The following is a 23,240-nucleotide window of genomic DNA, read 5'->3' as shown; positions in this document are numbered from 1 at the left end:
CTTGCCTCTCCCACCTCATTACGCATCCTAAAATATCTCTGGCAAAAGTGGATTCTTCTGTACTGGAGTATACCAATTCAATCTCCCTAATCCTACCCTTTTTCGGAAGGCAGCCCAGTTCTTAAAAGGGGCCCCTAACACTGAACCAATTTTTATTTTATTTTTTATATATAGTAGCTGGGCTCCACCAGCCTTAGCAAGCACCCCTTAGCATCTGGTTCAGGTAGCAACTAAAAAATGTAAGGTGCGTGCTCTATGTGCCCATGCACCCCATCATTGCTTCTAATGAGAGGTCTCATAAGCTGGAATGCGGCGACCAGCTGGTACAATTTAAGGTTCGGAAGAGTCCAACCCTTCCCGCCCAAGTAAAGTCAAATAGCATGGATAGGATGGAAGAGATATAGGGCCAGATGTAAGTAGATTCTGAATTGCGACTCGCAAGGGGGTCGCAAAGGCCCACCTCATTAATATTAATGAGGTGGGTTGCAATTTGCGACCCCCTTGAGACTCGCAGCACTCACAGGGATGGTGGCCTGCTGGAGACAGCAGACCACCATATCTGTGACTGCTTTTAAATAAAGCAGTTTTTTTGTTGTTGTAATGCAGCCCGTTTTCCTTAAAGGAAAACGAGATGCATTACAAACCTAAAAAAATAAATGTTTTTGTTCCATTTTTTCAGAGCAGGCAGTGGTTCGTGGGACCACTGCCTGCTCTGGAAAAATGTTTTTAAAACCATTTACAAAGGGGAAGGGGTCCCCTGGGGACCCCTTCCCTTTTGCGAATGGGTTAGCACCCATTTGAAATGGGTGCTAACTGTGATTGCTTTGTGATCGTGTTCGCGGTCACAAATCAATCTGGCATTGCACTGCGACTCGCAATTAGGAAGGGGTCTCCCTTCCCTAGGAACCAGGTTACCGAATCGCAAAAGGAGTTTTGTGCATTGCCAAGTGCAGTTTGCATGTCGCAAACAGCGTGCTACATCTGGCCCATAGAACCTTCGGCAAGAATAGCATTTTCACAATATTGCACCAAGCCACAATTGATAGATGAAGGTTATTCCATCTCACAAAGTCCTGCTTTTCTTTACCAATTATCGGAGCAGTATTAGTCTTAACCAACTGATCAAGTTTTGCACTGATACTAATACCTTCATATACCCTTGCTCAATCACCTGTGGATCCTGAATAGTAATTCTCCTATTCACCACCAATTGCGTCTTATTGCTATTCAGTGAATATCCTGAAAACTCACCAAACTTCGCAACTTCTTACTCCACAACAAGCAGGGTTGCATCCACAATATCATCAGCATAGGCTAAGATTCGTCTCCCAGACATATCATCCTACTGGGGATATGGCTGTATTGAACTCTAACCTGTGGATGAAGGGATCAATATATAGCGCAAAGAGCAGGGGGAACCCCTGCCTCGTTCCTCTCACAGTATAAATTGGCCATCCATTGTAGGAAGCTGGCCTGGTGTGTGGTGAGCACCTGTGATGTAACCACATTATACCAGGTCCATGCATCCCCGATTAGTGAGGTGTAGGCATTGTATAGGAAGCCAGGGCTCTCTGTAGGTAGCTAGGGATGAGAAGCCAAGACATATCCAGGAGACATGCAAAGCTTATTCAACACCACTACAGTCACACAGAACCACACAGTGTCACAAACATAAAGGTACTTTATTATGGTAACACAAATACTACAATACTTTATAGGCAATACTCCACTCGGAGGTGAGTAAACACACTATAATATACACATAAGATGTCTATGATTAGCATAGAAAGCAATAGCAAACAGTAAAACAATAGAAAATAGTGAAGGCCCTGGACGAGACCAAACAATATACTAGTGGAATCTGTAGAGGGGAGCTGGAGGAACTAGGAACCCCAAAAGGCAAGTACCAGAGTGCCCTCCCCCCCCCCCCCCAGCAACCAGGAGAAAAGAGGAAAGTACCTGGTTTTTCCCCAAACCCACAGGTAAACTTTGGAAAAGGACTGTGCGAGACCCAAGCAAGACTGGAAGAAACCAAACATGGAACCTGACAGACGAGGACCTGCAAAAGAAGGGGATCAAGTCCAGTTCGAGTTGGGGCAGGAGCCACTTCACACCCTTCTGGAGATGTAGGACCAGGTCGACTGTGAAGACAAGGAGTCAGCTGTGCAGCACTGGAACAGGAAAAGAGTTCCAGAAGTGATGCAGGCGATGTCTCATGATGGAAGAAGAGTTGCAGTCAGTCAGTGGTGTTGGAAAACCACCAACAAGCCTTGGCAAAGGCAAAAGTCACAGATGAAGAGTTGCAGTGCTGCTGGGGACCAGCAAGATCGATGGGTCTCAACCCAAGGAAGGGAGTCTCAGGTGACCCTCAGCAGCGAGGAGAGTCGGAAGATGAGGATGCAGCCCCCACAGGCAACTCACCGGCAGCAGGCACAGGGGTCGCAGTGAGGCCCACTTGGTACACATGGTGTGGAGTCCCACGTTGCTGGAGCAGCAGGCAGGAGACTGTGCTTTGCAGGAAAGAGTGCTAGAGGCTGGGGCTACGTGGAGTCTGCAGATCCCTTGGAGGAGGAACAAACAAGCCTTGGTAGCTGCAAGAGTCGCAGTGCACAGGGTAGTGTCCTGCAAGGAGAGGCAAGGGCTCACCGTCTCCCAAGTTGGACAGCTGGTAGAGAGAACTGAGGGGACCACTTCAGACCACCACCTGTGTTGCAGGATCCATGCAGTTTTGCAGGAGAGAAGATCTGCGCAGCCGGTCGTGTTTGCAGTTGGTGCATGCGGAGGCAGGGGAGTGACTCCTTCACTCCAAGGGAGATTCCTTCTTGCTTCTTGTGCAGGTTGACAACTCGTCACCTTCAGAGGGTTCACAGCCAGGGAGATGTTGCAGTTGCTGGAAGGAGCCAGAGAGACAATTTTGAAAACTGGAGTTGTCGCGAAGTTGCAGATTGTCAGTTCCTGGCGGGTCCAGTTGCTGTCCCAGTGGCCAGAAGATTAAGTAAACAATGCAGAGGAGTCCTGCTGGAATCTTGCAGTTGAATCTGAAGACCCACCCTGGAGGGAGACCCTAAATAGCCCAGGAAGGGGGATTGGTCAACGAGCAGGGTGACCACCTATCAGGAGAGGGCTGTGGCGTCACCTGCCTGACCTGGCCACTCAAATGCTCCCAGGGCCTTTGCCCACTTTGGATTCAAGATGACAGAATCAAGTGGCCACATGGAGGAGCTCTGGGCACCACCCCTGAGGTGGAGATGGGCAGGGGAGTGGTTACTCCCCTTTCCATTGTCCAGGACATGCCAGAGCAGGGACCGGAGGTCCCTGGACTGGTGCAAACCGGTTTATGCAAGAATGCAAGGAGTGCACCAAATGTGACCTTCAAAGCATACCGGTGGCTTGGGGAGGCTACCCTCCCAAGCCATGTAACACCTATTTCCAAAGGAAGAGGGTGTTGCCTCCTTCTCGCAAAGGAAATCCTTTGTTCTGCCTTCCTCTGCTTGAGCAGGCTAAGCAGCAGGAGGGCAGAAACCAGTCTGTGGGGTGGCAGCAGCACAGGCTGCCTGGAAAACCCCAGAAGACTGGTAGCAGCAATGCCGGGTGTCCTCTAAGGAGCCCCAGAGTGCATGAAATCATACAACCAATACTGGCAACAGTATTGGGGTATGATTCCAACATGTTTGATACCAAACATGCCCAGGTTCGGAGTTACCATTATGTAGCTGACACATTGACAAATTATGTAGCTGTGTCCAGTACATGGGTAAAATGGCTCGGGAAAATAGAGCTAGAGTTCGTAGGGGCACCTTTGCCCGTGCAGGAGTGTTCTCACACACAGGTACCTGGACCCTGCCCTCTGGGCTTGGAGGGGCTGCAATAGGGGTGACTTACAGTGACCTTGTGCAGTGACCTGTAGTGAAAGGGTGCATGCACCTTTTCACGCAGGCTGCAATGGCGGGCCTGCAGACACATTTTGCATGGGCTCCCTTGGGAGGCACAATACATGCTTCAGCCCATGGGGAACCCCTAGGTCCCCAATGCCCTGGGTGCCTACGTACGATATACGAGGGACTTAAATGGGGGCACCAGTGTGCCAGTTGTGGGGTGTGCCAAGGGTACTTTCCTACACCCATCAATTGTAACCAGGCCACAGGTTTTTTTGTAAATTGTCTGCTCTGCCTTGATGTACCAGGTTTCTAATCCAAATGAGCCCATGTGACCCTTTGAATGCTTTTTCAGCATCCAACAGATCCACTGCCATGGGCTCATTTGCAACATCAGTTGCGTCAAAGAGTGTTATCCGATGCATACAGTCAGTGGTATCTTTCCTGGGAATAAAGTCGTGTTGATTGGAAGAAACCAGTTTGGCAATGAGGTGGCCCAGGTAAGCAGCTAGTATTTTAGAATATACCTTTATGTTGCTATTTATTAAGGTTATTTGACGATGTGATCCTGGCTCACGATGGCCTTTCCTTTCTTTATGAAGACAATGATGTTGGCGGTAGACCACAAATCAGGAGTTTTTTTGTCCCTTCTGTACTTCAAGAAAGAGCTCCAATATATCAGGAATTAGAGCTGTACAGGAGACCTTATAAAATTCTAATGGTATTTGATCAGTCCCCATGGCCTTCCCCATGGGTAATTATTGTAGAGCTGTTTGAGTGTCCTTAATGGAAAAATCAGCCCCTAGGAGATCCCGATCCGCCTGAGTGATCCTATCAGAAGCTGTCTGAGCCAAAAAATGTTCAATTATCTCCTCACCACCTGGAGACTGGGCTTGATCTAACTTTTCACTGTATCCCCTGAATACTTCCCGGATACCTTTTAGGATCTGGGACTAAGCCACTGCCAATATCTCTGATGTCCCTGATATAGCCTGCTGCTTTTTTCCTGCATGTTCGTACTGCTAAGAGTTTTTGTGTGGTCTTCTTAGCTGTAATTTCATTAATCACAGTCTTAGTGACTGTTAATTGCTATTGGGCCATAGAGGGGTCAGTCCCCTTGATTATTGCAATGGCAAGCTGAGCCTCCATGTTAATAAGGTTTTGATAGAGTTCTTTGATCTGCAGTTGACTATGCTTCTGTTGATTCAGACTAAACCTGAAGGTTTCCCCGTGTACCTCTACTTTAAAGGGATCACAGACTATCCCAGGTGGGACACATCCTCTGTTCAAACTTCTGAGCTCAGGAATCCATGCATTCATATGTGCGATATAAGTCGGATCCTACATATGGCCTCTCTCTAAGGACCAGCACCAGGTGCTCCTAGGAAGCCCTTCTAAAGTGAGATCCATTACCAGATGGTTGTGGTCACACATCAGTCAAGGGTGTAGCTCTATTTGAGCCCTCTTCAGTAAGTCAGATGTCAAGAAGATCTAATCAAGCCGAGTTAGAGAGCCGCAAGGGTTCAAGTGATATGTGAAACCTGGATCTGGCACTCTTGAGTTTAAGTTTTGGGCATTTATAGTGTTGTATGCTTTAGGGTCGTTCTCGCCTAAATCCTCCACGTCCGAGGGAATCAAGCTCTTTTCCCTGCTGGCAGTCGAGCTTCCCCTGTCCATCTTATCCTGAGCTAGCATTTTCGGCCCAGTACCTTCGTCCGTCAATTCGGTTTGACCCTCTTTGCTTTGAGGGCTTGGGTACCGGGACCAGTCATGCATAAATACAATTAAGATCCTCCACGGCTCCTGCACCCATCTTGTCCTGTTACAGGCTTTGCGTTAGCAATGATCTCCTCAAAGCCCATTCCGCAGGCTTTCCAAACCTCCGCAAGGCTGGTAGCAGCAGGCTCCAACATTACAGTCTGGGCAGGTATTTTGCATGTGGATACTTGTGTCCCCCCTAAGGTCTGACTAATTTTAACAACACTGTTGCTGCTGGTGGAGAGAGCGGCCTGATGCCCCTCCTCTTCTTCCCCCAAGCTGCCATATCCGTAAGCCCTATGGATGCTAGAGTGCCAGGGTTATACAGCTGGGCAGCAACAGACTGAAAGAACTCTATGATAACCTCCTGCAGAGCATTGCGTTGTAGAGGTACAGCATTATCCGAGGTGCCTAAATTCTTATTCGTTGCCTCAGGTGGCTCAAATGCATTCTTAGTGTGGCTGGGGTCGGCTCGCTACCTGTGGTGCCCCAGCTGGCCCGAACCTGCCTTGGTCTGCTGGGTGCCGATGCCACTCGGGTTCCTCGTGCTGCATTCTCCTTTCTATCACAGACGGCTCTGGCATTCTTTAGTGCCATGTTGCGGGTGCTCCTAAATCCAACAGCACCCAGCCCAACTCTGTGAGTCCTCCAAATGCAGGCTCTGACACCATCTGGAGATCAGCCTCCACTGTTACACAAACCGTCTTCATCTAAACTTCAAACCAAACCAGGTGTATGAGCTTAGTGCCGGGTAGCAAGCTCCCTCGCATGCCGTCAAACTTGAGGAGAGCTGCGACCCCGCCTTACGGCTCCTCAAACTACCACCCGTACGTAGTTCAGGGAGGAGCCAGCCTGCAGCAGCATTACTCATTCATCTTGCCTCAGCCGTATTCTACAACAGATGCATACTTCATAATGCACTGTACTTGTTAGACTATGCATAACTAATTAAGGAAACAAATTGTCATTTTTCTGTAACACTACTACTATATTGCTGTAGTTCTAATAAATGACAGTACACAGAACATTGCCAGGAAACCTTGAAAAGTTACAGAATAAAGGAACATCCTGAATATTGCTTCCTCAAATGTTAGACTACATAAACCAATGTTGAGCCTTTGTTCTCTGTGATTTTTCTGTAATGGAGAAACACACAGGCATAGAGAAAGGCTTTCTCATGTTAAAAAAAAAGAAAAAAGGCCACAATAATTTTGCAATATATAAATAGCTGCCAATGCAAGTTAACTGAAGCCTGGTCGTGCTAACTGATCCACAACTAAATTAGACATTATTTCTAATCAGTAAAACCTGCCTACAGGCACTTCAGTATGGATGTTTTTATAGGTATTGAGGAAAAGGCAGGTTTGTAGGTCCAGTAAAGGGAAAAAAACGAATTGAGTGAGAAGGTACCAGCATATAAGTCAAAACATTGTTCTTCCCCCGAGCCTCTCTATATTTATCCACTTCTTCACATCTAGAAACCAGATGTCATAGCAGTTCTGCATTTGGCTAATATAAAACCCAATGCCATGAGAGTTGAGATCAGGTATTCCTTTTGGTTGCTACAAGCTGTAACATCCAGCTTTGGCGTTTTAGCTAGACACCACCCCAAGAAGTTGGTCGAGCGAATAAATATTACTTCATGCTCTTGCCACATATGCCTCAAATTAGCACTTGTCTTTCAAGTAATTGGAGGTACACTTGGGATTAATTTTGTAGGCCACATGGAGGTTATGTAAGTGTTCAACAATGATTTGTGCTGTATATGTTTGAACCTGTTATTTTGGGAAATTAGTCTCGTTTGCTCAAGTGCCCTGCTGCACCGTTCCTTGAAGGGTTGGTTGGCTAAATTTATTTACTATCTGTTTCGCATTTTGTTGACAGCTGGTGTGATATCCAAGATCAAGCCTCTCTATACAGTGTACCCACTTTCCTACCTCCCACAGCCAGTGCTTGTACAGCTGCATTTACTTTGTCACACATTTTCGGGAAGACTCTCCATGGTGACAGGCCTTGATGCCAGAGATTCAAACTTTAGAAAACTAATTTCCTGGTCCCCAAGGTAGCCTGTAAAATTAGGTGAACCGGCCACCCTTTTACAGTTGACCTATTACTTCCAATCAATTTTCATAATCTTCTTTCCCCTGCCCATTAACGATCCATTGTCAGTGATCATGCTGTCAGCTCTGCACATATTGTGCTGTCGTTAAGGGCTGCATTGTTCCAGACTCTTTGAATAATGCACACTGGGCCCAGTGGGACTCCAATACTCTCATGCAAACTCTTATCACCGGGCCTGCTCCCAGCATCAGAGTCACCATTGGCAGACATCAGGGCAAAATCAGCCCCTATATTCTGCAAAAAGCTGCAAGCATTCGGGCATTTAAGTGAAGCATTTCCAGACCTCCATCGGAGAAGAGCACCAGCCTGCTCAATGCAGTCTTTTATGTGACTCCTATTTCCTTTAAAACTTGTTGCTTAATCATAGTGTAACCTTAATTGTAATCCATGCCCTAAATCATAGTAAATGAAAGTAAATGTGATTGCCGCCCTTAACTGAACTCTAATGCTAACACTATCTGTATTCCTAAATTATTTTTATTTCAATTTGAATATAAGTGATTTTAACCTAACCATAACCATTGCTCAGTGATACTTAAATTAAACGTAATGCCTCAATTAAATTACTTCACAATTTAGTGTATTGAAATGACTATATTTAATGTGGTGATCTCCAGAACTTCGCCTGTTTCATTGCCTACTCTTCAGCTTTTGATAGTATAGCCCGTAACATCCTCTGACAGGAGCACGCAAAGTAGAATATCCCCCAAAACTATTAAGAGCTATAATGCCGCTTTACATCAGGACATGAGTCAGAGTCAGACTGTCTGGGGATGTAGCAACTGCCAAAATCGCAACGGAAAGAGGGCTTAAGCAGGGCTGTGTGCTTGCACCAACCCTGTTTAATTTATACACAGCTGATTTGGGCCAGGATCTGGCTGACTCACATTTAGCCTCCCTGAAGATCGGACAACAGAAAATCGCCTTCATGCAATACACAGACAACCTAGTTTTATTAGACAACACAAGGGTCGATCTACAGAGGGCCTTGAACACATTAAATAACTACAACCCAAAAAATTATCTACTTGCTAATCAAAGCAAAACCAAATGAAAGGTTACTATTTTGGGGTCCTCCAAACCTAGGATGGGGACCCAGCTATGGCATAGAAAGAAAGAGAGTGGTGCGCTGAATGGTTTGGTGGTGGTCCCACTGTCGTAGGACCACCACAGGCTGAGGTATGAGCAAACAAGAAAAAGAAACATCCTGCAAAGCATTATAGGGCAAGTTTCCAGAGTGCAATCAATATTGTAGTGTTGGCTCTCCCGCTGTGCCGGGAGAGCCACTGAAGGATTTTTGTGTTTATTTCTCTTTTAAATGCTCCAGTTTGTATATTTTTTTGTCTGCTAAACTTGTGAAGTGTCCTCATGTAAAGCTCTCCTCTGCTCGAGGTTGCGCTATATAAAACCTCACGTAATCATGTAACGTGCTTCTTCGATCGAGTTCGTGCTATATGAAACTTCAGCGCTCCTCTGATCGAGTTTGCACTATATGAACCTTTAAAAAAAAAAAAAAAAAAAACAACCCTGCTCCAGCTTGGACCCTTTGGGTGCAGACACCCCAACGCAACAGTAGGATGCCCAAAAACAAGGAAGAGGAAAAAACAACATACGGCCACGCAGTGCGAAGCAGAGAGGCAAAAGAAAAAATTAGTGCACCACACTAAGGCATGTGGCCGACCGTGCAATAATCCATGTAACACGGTCAGTCTGCAAAGCGTAACAAAGCAGACTCAAGGTGGGACAAACGTAAAGCAGGTCCAGGAACTAATGAAAGTGATGGGCGTGGTTAAAGCCCACAGAGCAGATTACAACGTGTCGGAGAGCAGCGCTTGGGCGCTGCTAAGCTCAACCTAAAAAGGGTCAGGAAATGATGGCTGGGGGACCAAAAGCTGGACTGTGCGCAGAGCTACAACTACCTTGGGGCTTGGCTAAGCAAAACCAGAAATTCAAAGGAACATCTTCAAAGAATGAAGAACAAAGGGAATACGATCATGCACACTCTTTGTAAACTAAACAGTTCACTTAAAAGTCCAATGGCCGTAGCCATTAGGAGGATTTTTAGCAGCAAAACAAATGCCAGTGATCAACTATGCTCAGCAAGCATTCCCAGGCAAGCTAGCTGACGAGCTAGATGAACTGCAATGCTTGTGCTATAAAAGAGTCTTCCAACTGCCATCTTATACCCAGAATACCATAATCAGAATTGAATTCGACTTAGTTCATCAAAAACTCGAGCATATGGGTGTACTGCTGCAATACATTTATCGGACAGCTGTTACCCCTGTGAACTCAATGAAGAAAGTCCTAAATACAATTTTTACAACTAAAGGTAACCTGTGGTATACGCATTTACAACAAGCAGTTGAGAAGCTCAATTTAGCCATAAATAATTGGGCTCATTGCCCTAACAGCGGGCCCGCAATTAAAGCGGCAATTAAAAGGCAGATTCGCCTCTGCTTATGAGAAGCAGACATAAAGACCCTTTAAAAACGGGCTGTACAAGCGCCTCTAATACCATTTTACAGATCTCATCCAAATTGCATGCATTTGAAACAAACTCTGGGAAAAGCTTTTTCTGTGGGCATGATTGGTTCCTCTTCCAATACAGGAGCTGAATGACGAATGGAAGTCACTCAGTAATATTGAATGCCTTAGGTTGTGATACTGCAAAAAGGAAACACTGAGCCATCTCCTATGCGGCTGCCCAGCTCTACATAGTGCACGCTGCAAACTCTTGAGGCCAATTTTTCTACAATATGGGGTACGAACTGTCACGGAGGCTTAAAAACCTCTTGTTTAAATTGGACAGTGTGCCAGATATGACGAGGTTTTGAAAATGTATGTATCAGGCACGGTCGTTATTAAAGGAGAAACTGTGGGAATTGGTGCTCGTGCTACTGGCTCGCGCTTAGAAAGTATTAAGCAAACCCGCTGCTGCACACTAAGGGACATTCATTTTTATATATTTAAAACAAACTAAAAAGACATTTACACTGGCAAAATTACCGTCTTTTAGATTTTAATTGCACCTGTTTTTTTTGTTTTTTAAACTTTTGTCTGTCCACTGTTTTAGTTAAATGTGGAAATTGCACATGTTACTTGTAATGGTTTTAAATAACCGCACAATAAATTATTAATTCATTCATTCATTCCTCTGCAGTTGTAATTATGATATAGTGCCTACAATGTAGAAGTACCGCTGTATAGCGGATGTGAGGTAATGGGGAAAGTGGGTATGATCAACAAGAGATCAAAGCTGTTTAAACACTTTTTTAGGGAGTCCCTTAAGGCGTCAGAACTATAGATTGTCTGACAAAGTATTAGATACCATGGAATACAAAAATTCTGAAGTTGCTCTCGTTTGATATTATGGATCTGCATGCCCTGTAAAAAGGTTAAGCATCCTCAGAGAAGTAGCTGATCTGGGCGGCGACATATGCTGTATAAAGGAGCCACAGCTCCTGAGAGAAAACAAGAAAAGACAGTTAGTCTTGCAGCATTACACATCCGGTCTAAAGAAAACTGCAGTTGTGGAAATTCTATAAGAACAAGGGATGAAACATAAGGAAGAATATTGGTTAGTAATTAAAGGCCCGTGGAGCAGCCATCCTATATCTATAGCCTTAATAATATATGCCACAACTCGTGGGGAGGGGGATATTTTTTTTTTTGATAAACTCTGCTGCGCTGCGGGCTTGATAATTATTGTGGAAACTTAAACCTTGTAACGAATGCCCAAAATGATAAATGCCACCTGAGACGAGGAAGTACACCGGAACTAACATCATGGACCCAAGGGAGTGCTAGAGGATCTGGGCTTTTTCTGACCTATGGAGACATTGCTACCTTAAGCTACTGATCATTGTCACTTTTCAGCAATGCCTAACAACTTTACACAAATAGATTACGACCTGCTTTACAAAAGACTGCGGTAACCCTTTAGTAGCAGGTCTGCGCTTTGATTTAAAAGATGCTGAAAAGAAATATAAGTCAAACTCAACACAAAGGCATGATTTTTTTAAATAAATATATAAGGATTAAAACCATACTTCAGAGCAGGAGGAAGCTCAACATTCCTCACACGATTGGGGGCCAAATTTCATGCAGGGGAGCAAGGCTAGCAACATCCTTGCAGCAAATTGAAAAGGCAGCAAATGACGCACTATATAACCGGGGTTAAGGGAGAACCAGGGCACTTACACAGCACTGAAAAAGGAAAGTTTAGGGCATTTAATATATTCTATGAAACCTTTTATATCAGTGGTTCCCAACCTGTGGTCCGGGGACCCCTGGGGGTCCGGGAAGCCTCCTCAGGGGGTCCGCAACTACTTAGAAAATGAAATATTAACAGATTAGGCCCCCAACTTTTAGTAATGACTCAGTCCCCAGATTCCAATAATGATTCAGTGGGGGTCCCTGGGATCAAGTAATGATAAAGTGGGGGTCCACAGAAGTAAAAAAAAAAAAAAAAAGGTTGGGAACCACTGTTTCATATAGTAGAACAGACTGACCCTTTATGTATAGAAAATTACTTGGAGTCAAGAAACCTCAAGACAAGAGGGATGATTGCGGGTGTAAACAATTCCCACGACGATACCAGAGGTGACATCACTTTATTGAGGGTTCCAAAGACAATCCCTTTATCCTCATTGCGGTCTGGTGCCTGTTGCATTCACTTTGTTTTCCTCCTAGGTAGTACAGAACCGTCGTGAAAACAGAGTGACTTTTGCAGCTTACTTTAGGAGGTTTTCTTTCTCTTTTCTTTTTCGTGCTTTGGGGTTGAGTTTTGAAGACATTTTGAGGGTATTGGTGAAAGGGAACAGAGTTGGGGGTTGGTTGCCCAGTTGGCAACAGTTCTTAGTTTATTCCACAGGAGGTATTTAATGTTTTGGAGGTATGCAGAGGATGTTGGGTGGTGTTATTGTTGTTCCTTTTTTTCTTTTACATTTTTGCCTGTGTCAGACACCTTCACACATGCCCACAACTGACTATGTGCACCTAGTGCTCCTCCCTCCAGTCCATTGCCACGAAACAAACTCACCCACATGGCCGATCCAGTTAGCACTGGGCTGGGAGGCACTATTCTTCTCCTGACAAAGAATGTTTATGGTATCTTAAACTCGGACAAGAGCGATGAGGTGGTGAAAACGGCCAAGCTCTACACAGTGGTTATACTCCTCCAGGAGACACACTTGGTGGGCACCAGGTGTCCCTTTTAGCCTGAATGGGCTACTCACAGGTGTCTCATGCGGGCTTTGTAAGTGGATAGCTAGGGTGGCTATACTGATCTATAGCTGTTTACTTTTGAAGACTGCAAGACTGTGGCATTGTAACCATGGCTGGTATGTGGTGCTGTCGGGTCTCATTTATGACCAACCAATTGCCATCGTCAGCGTCTGACTCCCAACACACTTACAGTGGTCTTTTTTACAACTCTCAGGCTGCTGGTGACACAGCTCCTGACGGGGCCCTGAGTACTCGGTGGAGAACTTAACGAGGTGTTGAATTGGGGTTTTGACAGGTTTACAGTAGTGGGAGGAATGCCTCGAGGACTAGTTTCACTGGCTAGATTCTTAGAGGCAATGGGCTTGTCAGACACCTGGAAGGCCCTACACTCACAGGACTGTCTATATAATTTTTACACTGGGGCCCATAGGGTGTTCTCTCGCTTGGACTACTTCCTCTTAGGTTGGCACAGGTTTGTGCCGGTAGCTGCAGGTGGACAGGACCAGGCAACACATGTTGATTGTGATAGCACAGGAACCTCTAAACTTATAATGGCTTAGTTGACTCCCCGGTAACACTTTAGGAGGTACTCAAGGCCACAGTAGCGGAGACATTATCGGCCACATTACAGGCACACATGGGAAACAACAAAACAAGTTGATTGACCTTGAGACCTGCATTCTAGAGTTAGGGGCAGAATACGAGGTGTCTAGTCGGCCCTCCACACTCACAGATTCCCCATACAGACAGGTGATGCTCTGACAAACGCTCCTTAATGAGTCGAGGACAGCATAGCTCACCACACAGAGCTGTACATACCACTGGGGAGACAAAACAAGTAAAACACTATGCTGCCTTTGCACTTGCACAAACCGTTGTGAGCCCATTGCTTATATATGTGATGAGAAAGGCACCAGACATACTGGAGATGCTGCTATTGTTCAGTGCTTTGCCTCATATTACACATACCTATACTCCAAACGTCTGTCGACAGACTCAGCTGCCCTACAGCAATTTGTAACTGATCTGCCTAAGTGCTCCCTGACAGATGCTGACAGACTCACTTGAGGGAAACATCACAAAAGAAGAATTGAGGTTGGGTTTGCCCTAAATCTTGTGTGGCACAATTCTGGGCACCAACTGGTATCTGGCAGAGTTATTTAATGCATGTCTACTTTTCGACCCATTACTTGATATCTTCCTCATGACCCAAAAGATGGGTATGCTCCCACCGGATTCTCCGACTAGCTGAAATTGTGGTTATACCTAAGCATGATCACCCTCCTGACCGCTGTCCCTCGTAGCATCCCATCTCCCTTTTGAAACTCTAATTCAAGATCTGGGCCAAAGTCTTAGCTAATTGTTTGATGCCTATGATATCCTCCGAAACACCCCCATTGTGTGCTCTCTCTAAACAACACAAGCAATTGACCTGGTCCCTAAAACGTAAACAGGCAGAGTTGGAGTGGCTACATATTTACTCACTGTTGGGCAAATATAACCAGACGGAACTGTGGAGGTACATTAAAAATAAGATGAGTCAAAAAGGTCTCCGTATTAACATGATCCGTGAACGCATCTGGATAAATCATGTGAATAAATTATATGTAGCCAACACTGCTATCTTTGTGGGTTTCTGGGACAAATCCCGTATGCAAGATATACAACTGGATGATGACCTAGTCCCTTCCGTTAGGGAAATCTCTAATATCTTGCGTAGCATTAGGGCTACAGGTCCCCAGGCCCTAATGGGATTCCTGCGCATGTTTTTAAGGAAGATATTGAGCTGTTGTTGCCAACTCTTTCAACACTGTACCGCTCATGCTTAGAGACTCAACAGGTCCCCAACATTTGGAGGGGCTCTATCCTACACCCAAACTACAAGAAAGGGACAAGCAGGACCCAGCTAACTGTAGCCTCATCACCCATCTGGACATCGAAGTCAAGGTTTTTGCCTCTGTTCTACTAAAAGAGCTGGAAGATTAGGTGGAAGCCAATGGGATAAGTCACTTTTTGTCAAACAGGCTTTAGGGCAAATTCTTCGACTACAGATAATATGGTGGCCTTCTCCTACTTATTACATAAGGCCTCTACCAAGAAGTCCCCCCCTCTTTATGCCTGCTTTGTGGACTATTCAACCGCATTTCATACTGTGAATAGAAACCATTTATGGAGGAAGCTACAGGTTTGGTGTACTTCGAACAAATTGTTAAGGATGATAGTCACTTTACACATCAACTTGGGTGAGGGTCAAGTTGTCACAAACTACAGTCAGCAGGAAAATCCAAATAGATAATGGCCTAAAGCAAGTGGGTGTCCTTGTGGCCCACATCTATTTAACTTGTACACATGAGACATGTCCCCAGCCTTAAGACTTGCTAACTTGATACAGCCAAAAATTGTGAACCTCAAAATCACACTACTACAATACGTGGATGATATTGTCCTGCTAGACTACTCGAGAATTAGGCTCCAAAAAGCACTAACTGCCCTTAATGATTATAATGTTACAAACAAAATGAAGGCAAATGCATCAAAGACTAATAATTTTTGGGGGGGTTGCCAAAAAAACAGAATTATCATTGGAATATGGGTCCCCTTAAGATCAGTGGGACTAAATTGTACAATTTACTTAGGTGTGTGGTAGACTGCGCATTGAAACACTAACATTTATCTGTGCCACCTCAAAGTTAAGGCTGAATTTATAATTACAAGAGAATGCCAGCTTAACAACTTAATTGAAAGTCCCTCCTCAGTGCCTATCCGACGAGTGCTCAGGGCATCCCTCCTACTAGCACTAAACTTTGGCCACGAGGCCTTCCCGGAGCAACTTGCTAAATAGGTGGGAAATTTTCAAGTCAAACCCTATAAGAGTGTTCAAGCTGCCTCAATACATAAGGGGGTGTCTGATACGACTGGAACTCTGCCTAGAAGGACAGAAGTGGGCCAATATGGTCTCCTATTTGAAATACTTTTCCAAGATTGCCGAGGGCTCACCCAATACATTGAAATCAGCCCTTCGCCCCATTTTTGACACAAAAACGAACCCTTGGTTAACTAAACCACTCTACTCCCTCCAAATAAATCAAACTGAGTTAAACAAGTTGGATCTTTCTCAAACAACTCTTAAAACTGTGCTGAATAGGCAGGTAAAAAAAACTGTCCAAGACAACTGATCTTGCAAAATTGATCAGCACACCCATCTTAACGGCTGTGGCATCATCTCATGTTAACTGCTCGCACCATCTGTCTATACAGGCGTACTTAATGTGTGCGATCAGGAAAGCCTGCTTGACACACATCATGGCTGCATGGTTGTTAGCCCTCAAAATTAAGACAATGAACCCAAAATGGCACTTCCTTTCCATGATTGTCAACTGCAAGCTTTGTAGATATACAAAAGTCATTCAATCACTTGTATGCTGCTGCCTTGCATTGATGAATGCACATCACATTTTATTAAAGCCCCTCTTTTTACGCCACGGTGTAAGAACTTGTAATGAGGCTAGGACACTTGTGTTCACTCTGAAGGAACCATCTGATCTGGCTAAATTTGGAAAGCATGTTTACCAGCTACAAAAGCAGATGAATGAGAGCACCAAGACTGGCCAGACTATCTCACAAAGCAGAAGGTTGTAGCAGTATTTAATCCATAACTTCCGTATGTCACTGAATGGTTGTTTGCAGTTCGCCACCTTTACTGTCTTATTGAGGCAGTCTTACTACCTTGTGCGTGGGGTTTTACTTATTTTATTTCTGCAATGCGCATCAGCCTCTTTTTGGAAACTAATTGTACTATCTGAAAATAACTACATTTTATACTGATGATTTGAATTGCTAATTACCTTTTTAGGTTTTCCTCAATGGCAATTCTGAAATATTGTGTAGATGTTTTTTCCTTGGAATGATTTCTTTGTTTGTTTGTAAAGATTTACAATGCTGAGCTTTTCACTTTTCAATTTTAAAATTATTAACTTGCGTCGTAATTTTATACGATCACCGTTGTTTTCATATAGGTCTATTCAGAAAAGTTATACGTTTCGTACTGAGAATGTTTTCCTTTGATTGTAAAGATTTTAAATAATCACATAATTAAAGCTCTTAAACTGGACCGGAAAAAAACTGGTTAGTGCATGTATAATTCGTTTTTTTTCCTTTTGATTTGATTTCAGTGTAAGACAAGGGCAGTTTCACCTACATGATATCTAACATTTTCAAATTCATTCATTCTGGCCTTTGATATATTTCTTGTGTTGTTGCTTAGTCATTCATGCCTTGCCTTTGTCATTCATTTTGAGTGGTAATGTATTCTACTTTCTTTAAAAGTAAGGCTGAAAACGCGTTAACTTCATTAAATGCAAATCATCACCAAGTGTTTCAAGAGAAACTAAAATAAACACAAGGGTTAGTGAAGCATGTTGTTATAGTTTCTCACTCTGCTGATACATTGTAAAATACATTATATTTAAATGTAGTTAACAAGCAACTGGCAATTTTAATATGTGTACATATCAAGTAAATGGAAATATTTTTCTTTTTTTTTAAACGTGTCCCATAAAGTCTGAGATCATCTGTGCAATTTTCAGTATATTGATACTTTTAGATCTGAATCCTATTAAGGAATGTGGTCTTGAGAGTAAACTGAATTTCCTTTTTCTTCCAGATAACCTTGATTCGATGCTCTCCAACTATGACATTATTTCCCTAGCTGATGTCCAGCAACATTCATTAAGAAAGCGGGATCTCCAGACAGAGTTGCATATAGAAAGAATGTTAAGTTTTTCAGCTCTTAACAGGTATATAATTCAAAAATTCCTTTCATTTGAGTATATTTTGATCTCCTATTTTGACAGGGGTCTTGCCCGATTGTTTGTTGTAACATGGGTTTTGCCTAGTTATAAATAATTCTAAACTTTTATCTGTGATAACACATTCATGGAAAGAATAGAGCAAGACTAAGCCTAGCAGTGCCAGGAGGCTTGGTATGCTTATGAGTGATGAGAGACTTGAGAGTTGTTTCTGTGTCAAGAAATCATTATCTTTCTCGGATTCCAAAACTCTAAAAAATTAAATAAATCATTAACGTCCCATAGAGGGAAGAATACTTAGGATTTGGAGGCTGAGATTACATGATGCCTCCAATCACCCTAGAGACTAAGGGATGTTCACCTGCTGGAATATCCGGAAAAGGAAAATGTCCTGCCGAAATGGCCGAGAATGGCAAGCTTTAATTGTTCTGTAGGCTAGATCCTTCTCTGCCAACTCTGATAAAACAATTGACTATGGCTACTACATCTGACCTCATGGGATCCAGATCCCATCGCACACACCAATGTGACCATCTTTGCCATATGGCCCTGTATCACTTGACCATAGACTCCACCCATGCGCGATTGATGAACTGGGTAGCTTGTCGTGATAAGCCTGGGATTTCCCAGCATGATCTGTAATCCACCTCCAGTTGTAGAGTCCCTTGTTGAACCAGATGGTGTGATTTTCCATGAGCATCGTTTCAGAGGTTCGGAGTCTGAGGAATAAGGATTGGATGGAGAAGCCATAGAAAGTTCTAGAAGAACTGGAAACCAAACTTGTTATCTTCACAGTGGTGCACCAGTACCAACTCGGCTCTCTGTTGTCTGGTCTGGGCAGTCAGTCTGCTGATCATTGAAAAGGGGGTGGGGGCATATACTCTGTCCAAACTCCAGTCCTGAAGAAACACATCTGTGGCCTCCTCCAGAAGATCTAGCCCCAGCTGTAGAAACAAGGAAATTAATGGCATAGTCCGGAGGCTATCAGATTGATTTTGCACGGTCCCAATTTGTCAATCAAGCCTTGAAAGAGAGACATATCCAACTACCAGGCACTGGAGTCATTCGGGTGTTTGGATTGCCAGTCCACTTTTTGGTGCATTCTTCACAGAAGGTACTCCGCCATCATAGAAATCTTATGGAGTAGGCAGAAGTGCCAGAAGTTTCTGGTTAGATTGGCCTAGGCTTCGGAATGTGTTCCTCCCAGATGGTTGATGTAGCTCACCGCCAAGACATTGTCCATCTTCAGCAGGATGGAACAGGATACCTTGTTGGTTGGGTCTTGTCCACTTTTGGCCAAGTTCCTCCGTTAGTCATAGCCCCACATCTGGCTCCCCAACCGAGACGGCTTGCATCTGATTATATGGTGGTGTCCGATGAGGAGCCGGAAATGGCCCTGCTGTTCTAGGCTTACATGTGTTCTAACCACAATTCTGTCTTCACTCTGGCTTCCAGGTGAAGGGAAATTTCATCTGTGTACAAGAGTCCCTGCCTGAGATGCAATCCCTTTAGTCTCTGCCGGGCCCTGTAATGTAAGGGCCCCAGAAAGATAACTTGGATGAAAAAAGCCAGCAGTCCCATAACTCCGGCGAGGTATATGAGACCGATATTTTCTTTCCTCAGGGTTTTTTGTAATCCATTGCATATCAGAGCAATCTTTCTCTGAGGTAACTTCAGAGATTGTTGAACAAATCTATTATGAACACCAGAAACACAATTGTTTGGGTGGGATTGACCTCTGACTTCTGCTCGTTGATAAAGTATCCTACGTTCTGCAGTAAGGAAATTGCCATCCTCAACTGCCCTCTTAGAGCCTCCAGTTCCTGATGCATGAGGAAGATATTGTTGAGGCATAATCCCCTTACCTGGAACCATTCCATGGCTGGTGTCATGATCTTGGTGAAGAACCAAGAGACTGAAACAGACCAAATGGAAGGCACATTAACTTACTCACCTCCCTGTCCTTAATAGAACTGTAACTTTCCTTTCAGTATAGCTAAATAATTTTACATCTCCTAAACACTTAACTCTCTAAATACCTTACCTCTCAGGTTCAACTCATCCAGGAGTCCAATTATTGCTTTATACAAGGCTTTTCCCACTGCATCTCAATCTGAAATCATCTGAACAATGAGGACAGATCCATTTTCAACGGCCTGTGTATCTGTTAAGACTCTTGGAGGATCGCTTCACACAAGTTGTGATTGTATTCAGTGGGATTCTTTGTAGTCCCCAAGATACAGAAATCTCATCATGATAGTAGTGATTTTACCTTCTTTACTGCCAAGTACTAGAACTCTTATCCTCTTTCTCTCAAGCCCTATAAAAACTATCTCTTATTCCTCAGGATTCCTAAAAGATGGCTATTTACAATATTTAATTCTAGTCTAGTATAGAGGTCGGCCTTAGTGCCAGGGCGCCATTTTTGGTAAAATGTCATACAAACATTCTGTCACAAAGGTTGGTTGTGCATATCACAGATGGAAGACCACAAAAGAAAAAAGCAGAAATGGTCTGACAATCAACAGTTTACCTAATGAGCAAACTGGCAGGATGCTGGCTTGAAAGCGCTATATCCATCTCAGTCCCTTCAAAAGGCAAAGAAAAATATTTCGTGGCATGTTGTAGATCAAGCCACCAATTCATCGAACATCAACTGAGACTGGGAAAATTCAAAGTCAGCAGGATTTGGTGATATTGCTAATTCTATTTTATTACCACTTTCATTTCCAGTGACTGGTTGGACACTTCAAGCTCCCCTAACAGGTTGTTCACTAACTCCGCTAGTACAGGAAGGTGACTACAATACTCAGGAGTTGCAACAGCAAATAAGTCTAGTGCAGTTGCAAGAAAACAAACCTGAGGTAAAACTAGCCAAAACGGCTAGTACTGCGACTGCATTATGAACTGTAACTCGTAAAATAAAACTGTAAGTGCAAATGTGGGCAGTGCATATGTTAGCAATGGTACTCATAACTATTTTTTAAACAACGTTTATTTACTTTCAATTGAACAAACATTAACATACAGCTAGCAACAGATTATGATATTTTAGCCTAATACAGAAGTATAATCACAAAAAAAAGGTTTTTAATGTTCATTTAGAATGTAAAGCATATTACATATGCCTGTTTGACTTCATTAAAATCAACATGAGAACACAATTAGCCAGCAATCACAAAAGAAAACCCTAGAAACAGTTAACCACAATTCACGATCACCCTATCCCAAAATGGTACTCATAACCATGTAAATGGTAAAGAACGAATTGCAGAGTCTGTCACCCGTTTGAAAACCCTCCACTGTACCAGAGGTAAGACAAAATTATGTTGACCCCACCTCTCCCTGTATTGCTCTTTGTCTCCCAGAAGGCCAGGTTGAAGATCATCACTGATCCTAAGTCTTTGCACAAAATATGGAGCCGTGGCAGAGCCTGTCATGGTGGCCTTAACATGGGAAAATAAACAAATTATAGCTCTATTTGGCCAGTCCTGGGTGGTTAAAAGTCAGGAACCTCTGGTGAAATCTACACTGAAGTAAACAGTAGTATGCAAGCAGAATAATCTAGTTTAGCAAGCAAATAATAACTCATCTAAAGGGTTCCAGAATGCTACATGCACTTAGGGAAAGAAAACATAGATGTGCGTGTGTGGGAGGAGGGTTAAAAACATGATGGAACTTCTTGAGCACAGGAGTATGCTTGATGACTAACATACTCCCCTTGAGTCAATCTGAGGCAGCCAGTCTTGTTAGAGTTAATGAAGATTTCTGGTGTAGGCTGCCCTCAAATATTACTCCAGCCACCTTGCTAGTGCTCTGATTAGCAGGAACCAGCAGCTAACAATATACTTTGATACACTACCTATTACTCAGGAAAACACCAGAGTAATCAGCATGAAACTTTCACCTTCGGCATCAATGAGAGAGATAATAACTATTCTACATTTATAGCAAGACCTCAATAAAGACAATACTTCAGCTAAGTGCAGCAGGTGGAGTGACCCTAAAGATATTGTGAGGAATTACTAGTTTGAAACAGAAATTATGAAATCCCAGTTCATAGGCCACTGTTTATAAAGAGGGAGGGTTTGCCTTAAAGCTGCTGACTTGGAGGGGAAAAGAAACTCATACTATTAATCGCATTAATTCAGTTTAAGGTACCAGTTCAGGAATTGGTGTTAGATATTAAAGATGCAGGTCAGGCACTTCTTCTGTACTATCAACTATTTGTCCACCTGGACCATCACTACAGCCTTCCATTATGTAGGTTTTCCGGACACTTGCCAGTTCCAAGTCTCCATGTATTCATTATTGCAATATAATTTGCAGTGACAGATAGAGGAAGTAATCAGTTCTCTTCCTGTCTGCAAAACTTCAGGTGATGAAGGCTACCCATTAGAAAGATAGAAGGAATTTGTTGTGTACTGTAAAATCCTTTTATTTAATCTATTTTGTAGTCTGTTGTTCGGCAGTAACATTCCGTTGTCATGTTCAGGTACAATAACAAGTTTTCCAAAAACTGGTAAAAATGAGCATGATCCTAGTTGCTTTATTTCAATAATATTATTAAATCCAGAGTATAAAATCATGGTAAAAATAATCAGAATTTAGATTGTAGGCCAGTCATTTGAATAGATCCACCACAACTAAAATGGATTGATACCTACCTAAATAATAACTGTGCATGAACACTCACTTTCTGACAGAGGCAATTGATACTTTCTCGCTACAGGGAATATACACTGATTTATTTTTCTTGATGCTAAAAAGGCATTTGACCTGGGACTCTCTCTTTTCTGTTTTAGACTCATTGAATTTTCCATTCCAGCTCACCAAATTGATTCCGATACTGTACTGAGATTCAACAACATGTGTTAATTCACATAAGGTTGGGAACTATAAAAACTACCAGTGGCACCAAATGGGGATACCCTAGTGTTTCCTAGCTTATTTGAGCCTCTGGCAATTTCAGCAATTACGACAAGTGCCTCATGTAAAACCCATGTACCAGGTTGCCCTAAACTCAAACTCTTTGCCAATGTCAGGTCTTTATTTTTCTTAGCAAGCAGAACACCTATAACGGAAGCATTTTCTGTTATAAAGCTATATGGTAATAGGGGGGCAGTCGGTCAGTCAATAAATCTTTATTAAGTTAAAAAATTTAAGAATACAAACAAATGTCATCTGTCTATATTGCAGCAGCACGTAACAGATTTCGCATGAATTTAAAAATCAGGTCATAAAGTGACTTGTGCATAGAGATATAAGAGACGGTATCAACGATCTACAAATAAAACTAAGGATGGATAATCTCTGACTTTAATCAGTCCATCTATCTCACCAACCCAGATTATACTTAAACCAATAAACTAGAACACACGATGATAAAACACATTCTGGAAGATATGTTATTATTCTACATTAGTTGGCCACGATATTTCTCAGTCTT

The 23,240-nt window shown here is 43.3% G+C and overlaps 1 protein-coding gene across 1 annotated transcript in view; it reads left to right on the top strand.

Annotated features, from left to right (window-relative positions):
- Positions 1 to 23,240, top strand: part of ADAM17 (ADAM metallopeptidase domain 17) — a 475,078-nt gene that overhangs the window by 35,233 nt on the left and 416,605 nt on the right. The window contains exon 2 of the mRNA XM_069235905.1: positions 17,647 to 17,779. Coding sequence (XP_069092006.1) covers positions 17,647 to 17,779 — 133 coding nt within the window. The remainder of the gene's footprint in view (positions 1 to 17,646; positions 17,780 to 23,240) is intronic.

Source organism: Pleurodeles waltl, chromosome 5 (genome assembly GCF_031143425.1).
Source record: "Pleurodeles waltl isolate 20211129_DDA chromosome 5, aPleWal1.hap1.20221129, whole genome shotgun sequence".
Taxonomy (NCBI): Eukaryota; Metazoa; Chordata; class Amphibia; order Caudata; family Salamandridae; genus Pleurodeles; species Pleurodeles waltl.
The sequence above is the reverse complement of the archived record's forward strand: the minus strand, read 5'-3'. Positions and strand labels throughout refer to the sequence as shown.